Source organism: Anolis carolinensis, chromosome 4 (assembly GCF_035594765.1).
Source record: "Anolis carolinensis isolate JA03-04 chromosome 4, rAnoCar3.1.pri, whole genome shotgun sequence".
NCBI classification, from domain to species: Eukaryota; Metazoa; Chordata; class Lepidosauria; order Squamata; family Dactyloidae; genus Anolis; species Anolis carolinensis.
In genome coordinates this window covers 117,310,498-117,316,661 of record NC_085844.1, presented here as the reverse complement: position 1 = coordinate 117,316,661, position 6,164 = coordinate 117,310,498, and the positions used below count along the sequence as shown (strand labels likewise).

Genomic DNA, 6,164 nt, shown 5'->3' with positions numbered 1-6,164 from the left:
TATGATGATGACGATGATGATGATGATGATTAAAGCCGTTAGGGACAGTTTTTTGGGTTTCACTTAGGCTTGTTCCTGGGGTTGTTTGGGGTGCTGATTCAGAAAATTGCATTGGACAGACCACATCAGCTCTAGATTATTAAATATGATTTTCTGTGGGCGAGCAGATGGTGACTACTGGATGGCAGATGTTCTGTATCAGAAACTAGAGCTGATGTGGTCTATCCAATACAATTTTCTGAATCAGCACTCCAAATAACCAAACTGAATCTAAAGTTTACCCAAAACTGATTCGTAACCCTTTTGGTATTAATGTAAAAAAAAAAAAAAAAAAGGTTGGGAACCACTGATATAGATGGTCCCTTCAATTCGAGGAAACAAATGCGTCTAAAGCGCCACACAATGGAATGGGGAATATTTGCTTTACATAGGTAATAGTATACTTAGATCGCCTACAACTTCCAGGACACGACTTCCAATATATGAACCGCTTTGACTCTTGTTTAAGAGAGAAAAGCAGGATATACATATTAGAGGAGGAAGAAAAGGGAAGGCGAAAATGACTCATTTCAAGGAAGTGTCCCAAATAGCTGCAGACCCAATTCCCCTGATTTTTCCTGGCACCAGAAAATTCCCCTTGAGCTCTCTGCTCAGTGCACACAAAGCTCCACACACGCAACGGCGTTGAGTCCAACTTTTATTTGAAAAATAGCCAAGGTCTCAAGAGTGTCCTGAAGCACACGCGTTTCCGGCCCCACAAACAGTCTTTCTTTACCGGCTTTCCCTTTGGCAGTAGGATAGTCCTTTTGGGTGGGTTCTTTCGCGCAGATCCCTTGGCTGAATCAAGTGTTTGCAGGATAGACCTCTCCCCCTATATGAGGAGGCACCTCAAAGAAACATTTTCTTTCTTTTTCCCCACCCCTGGGGGAAGAGAAGAGACTCGACTCGTTCAAACAGATACTCGCACATTAAATAGCCCCCCCCCCCCCCGAGATAAATAATTTATAACCCAGATCTATTCCGGTTTTCAAACAAGGCTACAGTGTCGCAACTCCTGATTATATGGAAAAGTCCAAATCTCTAAGCTGGGCAGGATCAAGAATTTGGGACTGAAATTAGACTTCCTTGAGTCAAGGCTTTAAGGTGATAGTCTTCAAACCTAAGTCTCCAGTGCATGTCGAAGATTACAATTCTATGCAAATACACAGGCGAGGAAGAAGACTAATGGAATGTATGCTCCATGAGCAGAAGCAGAACTTTCTCTTTTCTGTTCTGAGTGGGATCTCCATGAGAATATGGTTGCTTCTGGAGCTGTAAACAGATCTAGGTTTGGGTTGTTGTGAGCCATGTTCCAAAAGCATAATCTCCTGAGGTTTCACCCACATCTATGGCAGACATCCTCCGAGGTTGTGAGGTCTGTTGGAAACTAGGTAAGTGGGGTTTATATATCTGTGGAATGTCCCAGACAGGAACCAGCTAAGCTTTGAAGCTGCAAGGCTATTCAATGCTAATCAAGGTGATCAATTGCAACATTCACACTTGCTTCCAACAGACAAGAGTTCTTTCTCCTGCCCTGGACATTCCACAGACATATAAACCCAATTTGCCTAGTTTCCAACACCTCACAACCTCTGAGGATGCCTGCCATAGATGTGGGTGAAACTTCAGGACAGAATGTTTCTGGAACATGGCCAAAGAGCCCAGAAAACTCACAACAACGTAGTGATTTCAGCCATGAAAGCCTTCACAACACAGATCTAGGTTTAATTTGAAATTAAATAGGGTCACTCCCAGGGAGGGGTAGCTACAGCCTTGATGGTTCTGAAATCCACTGCCACCTTACTTCTGTGCATAGGCATAGGAGCCCTATCACTAGAAATAGTTGGCAGCCCTGGTTAAGTTTAAGGTTTATCCCCTGTAAGAGACTACCAGTGGTTTGAACATGGCAATCTTGCCGCACTCCTCTGTACAATGACTTTATAGAAGCAAAGAGCATTGAACGAAATTGAACGTATTCCTGGGTTTCACACTGTGTGAAAGAACAAACAACAACACACCCTTCCATTGAAGAACACAAAGCTGTCTAAAAAACTTTGGAATGGCAAGAGGAGGTCTGTCCCTAAAACAAAGGCACAGTCAACCACTGGTAGAGAGCTGATTCTTTTCAACCAATCAGTAAAAAGCCCAGAGGTCCCTAAAAGACAAACCAGCTCTCTTTGGGGGTTTTGTCTCAAGCCCATATAATTAAGGCACAGTCTCTCTGGGTGGGGTTTCTTTTCCCAGGGGTTGGGGGCACCTCTACAATCAGGCATGGGCAAACTTCGGCCCTCCAGGTATTTTGGACTACAACTCCCACAGTTTCTAACAGCTGGTAAACTGGCTGGGATTTCTGGGCATTGAAGTCCAAAACAAACTGGAGGGCTGAAGTTTACCCATGCCTGAATACAGTTGGGCACCACTTTGACCACCATGGCTCCATGCTGTGGAATCTTGGGATTCTCTGCCCAAGTGAGCTGGGCAAAACAACTTCTAGGATTCCACATCATGGAGCCAAGGCAGTTAAGTAGCATCTGACAGCATTCATCCCTCAGTAGATACAGCCATAGTTGTTGTGGCAGTGGCTGTCATGGGCACATTTGCTCTATCAAATCAGTGCATTTTGATGTCATTTTAATCACCATTGCTCCATGCCATGGAACCCTGGGAGCTGTAGTTTTACAATCCTTCTCTGCCCAAGAAGGCTGGGCAAAACAACTCCTAGGATTCCACATCATGGAGCCAAGGAAGTTAAAGTAGCATCTGACAGCATTCATTCCAGTGTCTAGATGCAGCCACAGTTGCTGATATGGAAGTCTTGAACACATCTATACTATCAAATTAGTGCAGTTTGATGTCATTTTAATCACCATTGTTCTATGCCATGGAACACTGGGAATTGTATTTTTACAACCCTACTCTGCCCAAGAGAACAAAACAACTGCTAGGATCCCACACATCATGGAGCCAAAGCAGCTAAAGTAGTATCAGACAACATTCATTCCACAGTATCTAGATCAGCGGTTCTCAACCTGTGGGTCCCAAAAAGCTTTGGCCTTCAACTCCCAGAAATCTTAACAGCTACAGTAGTAAAATGGCTGGAATTTCTGAGAGTTGTATGCCAAAACACCTGGGGACCCACAGGTTGAGAACCACTGGTCTAGGTGCAGTCATAGTTGCTCTTGTGGTTGTCTTGGGCACATCTCCACTGTCAAATTAGTGCAGTTTGACACCATTGGTCCATACTATGGAGTTGTGGGAGCTGTAGTCTGGTGAGGCAACAGCATTATTTGGCAGAGAAGGTGCCTGTCAGATAAAGTGGCATCAAACTACATTCTTTCGACAGGCACGGGAAAACTTTGGTCCTCCGGGTGTTTTGGACTTCAGGTCACAGTTTACTGTCAGATAGGAATTGTGGAAGTTGAAATCCAAAACATCTAGAAGGCTGAAGTTTGCCCATGCCTGAAGTAAATGCACCCGCCCTAGGCTCCCCCATTTTTTGACACCCCTCTTCTTTCAGTCCCTCACATTCTTTGACCTCCCTCCTCCATTCCTGGAAAGGTGAGGAGGATTCACCAGCTCCCTCATTCCTCCAGGAGAGTATCTTTGGGCCTATACAAGGCACCCTGCCTGCAATCAGACAGCATTCATTCCACAGCCTCTAGGTGCAGCCATAGTTGCTATTGCGGCAGTGACTGTCTTGGGCACATCTCCACTGTCAAATTAGTGCAGCTTGATACCATTGCTCCAAGCTATGGAGTCGTGGGAGCTGTAGTCTGGCGAGGCAACAGCATTATTTGGCAGAGAAGGTGCTTGTCAGATAAAGTGGCATCAAACTACACCCATTCGACAGGCATGGGGAAACTTTGGCCGTCCAGATGTTTTGGATTTCTCCCAGTTTACAGTCCGACAGGAATTGTGGAAGTAGAAATCCAAAACATCTAGAAGGTTGAAGTTTGCCCATGCCTGGAGCAGATGCACCTACCGGCTGTTAGGAATTGTGGGAGTTGAAGTCCAAAACACCTGGAGGGCCAAAGTTTGCCCATGCCTGGTCTAGATGCAGCCAAAGTTGCTGTTGGCAGTGGCTGACTTGGGCACATCTACACTATCAACTTAGTGCAGTTTGATGACATTTTAATAGCCATTGCTCCATATTATGGAACCCTGGGAGTTGTAGTTTTACAACCCTTTGAACCCCTCCACCCCAAATTCTTTGACTTCTCCCTCCATTCCTGCAAAGGTGGGGGAGGCTTTCCTAGCTTCCCCTTTCCTCCAGGAGAGTGAGTCTCTCTCTTTGGCCCTATAGGAGGCACACCGCCTGCCCCGCCTGCAATACCCCGGGCAGCCGGAGGGGGCAGTAGAGCTGGGCCGCCCCGAGCGTCCGTAGCGCTTCTGCAGAGGAGGCCAAGGCTTTTCCTTCGGGAGGGTAGAGAGGAGGAGGAGGCGCCGCGAGTGGGAACGGAGGGAAGAAGCCATAGGCGACGGGTTGCTGCGGGAGGAAGCCCCACGGAGAGGGGGCTTGGTCTCGCCGCTCGGAGGGCTGGAAAGGGCGGCTCAGGATGCTCTCGATGGCGAAGGAGCTGGAGAATTTGGTGGTGGTGTTAGAGGAGGAGGGCGATGGCGTCGGTGCGGGCGGCTTGGGGCTTTCCGGGGCTGCTGCCGGCGACGTCGTGGTGCTGGGCCGGCTGATGCGCTTCCTCCTCCTGCGGAAGACGCCGTCGGCGAAGGTGTACTCGGAGCTGGGGTTGAGCATCCAGTAGTTGTCCTTGCCCCAGGGCCTGGCCGGGTCGCGCAGCACTTTGACGAAGCAGTCGTTGAGCGAGAGGTTGTGCCGCACGGAGTTGCGCCAGCCCGTGTAGGCCCCGCGGAAGAAGGGGAAGCGGCCCATCAGGTACTCGTTGATCTCGGCCAGCGTCAGGCGCCCGCCCGCCGAGTCCCGGATGGCCATGGCGATGAGCGCGATGTAGGAGAAGGGCGGCTTCGGGCGGCGCGTGTAGGGCTTCCCCGGCTGAGGAGGAGGAGGGGGAGGAGAGGGCTTGGCTTGGCGGAAGTCCCCGTCCGAGCCCGGCTCGCTCTCGCCCGCCGACGGAGAGGCCGCCTGGCTGCTGCTAATACTCCCGCCGCTTTCCTGGTCACTGCCGCTATGCTTGTCCTCGTAGCGAGGCGCGAAGACCTCCAGCTTCATGGCTGTGTGTGTCCCGCAATTCCTCTCTTCTCCCTGCTTTAAGGTAGTTTGGTAATTTCCCTCATGAGGCGGAAAAGGGAGGCGCTTCTTCTCCCCTCTGGGACAAGATTCCCACAGGACGTTCTTTCCAACGCTTTGCCTGTAATCAAGTCGTTGCCACTTCTGTCACCTCTCCCCACTGAAGGAATGATGCGCTCTGGCTCCTGAGGCGAACAGGTGTCTGAGGAAACTTCGGAGACGACAACTTTTCTCCCTTTTGGTTCCTCTTCCTCTGTTTTTTGCTGCTCTTCTCTCTCCTTCGCGCGCTTTCCCCCTCAAGACAGCACCTTAGAATAACCCTCAGGAGGAGGAGCGGTCTTCCCGCCCTTTTCGAGGGGCTGTTTGTGAACGGGCTGCCCGCTGAACGGACACCAACATGCAGCAGGTTGTTTTTGAGCTCCTGCCTGGGCTTTGGGTTGGTTAAAAGGCCTCCGCCAAGCCCCGCCCCTCCCAGGAGGCTCGTCCAATCAAAGGGGCACAAGACGGGCCTCTCCTTACCGCTCCCCTTTCCTTCGCCCAAGCAGGTTGCTCCTCTCAGGTGTAAAGAGAAGAGTGGCTTATAGGTGGCGGAGTTCCACCTGCTTACAGCGCCTGGCCGGGCTGTTTGGCTTGAACTTGGCTAACAAAAGGCTGCCACCTGTCTACCAATGTACAGTAGAGTCTCACTTATCCAACATAAACGGGCCGGCAGAACGTTGGATAAGCGAATATGTTGGATAATAAGGAGAGATTAAGAAGGAGCCTATTAAACATCAAATTAGGTTATGATTTTACAAATTAAGCACCAAAACATCATGTTATACAACAAATTTGACAGAAAAAATAGATCAGTATGCAGTAATGCTAAATAGTAATGACTGTATTTACGAATTTAGCACCAAAATATCACGATGTATTGAAAACA

The 6,164-nt window shown here is 49.1% G+C and overlaps 1 protein-coding gene across 1 annotated transcript; it reads right to left on the bottom strand.

Annotated features, from left to right (window-relative positions):
- Positions 1 to 684: 684 nt before the first annotated feature.
- On the bottom strand, positions 685 to 5,660 carry foxq1 (forkhead box Q1). Its single transcript, XM_062977675.1, has one exon. The coding sequence runs from the start codon at positions 5,219 to 5,221 to the stop codon at positions 4,337 to 4,339; it is 885 nt and encodes a 294-aa protein (XP_062833745.1). The 5' UTR covers positions 5,222 to 5,660; the 3' UTR covers positions 685 to 4,336.
- Between the last annotated feature and the right edge of the window lie 504 nt (positions 5,661 to 6,164).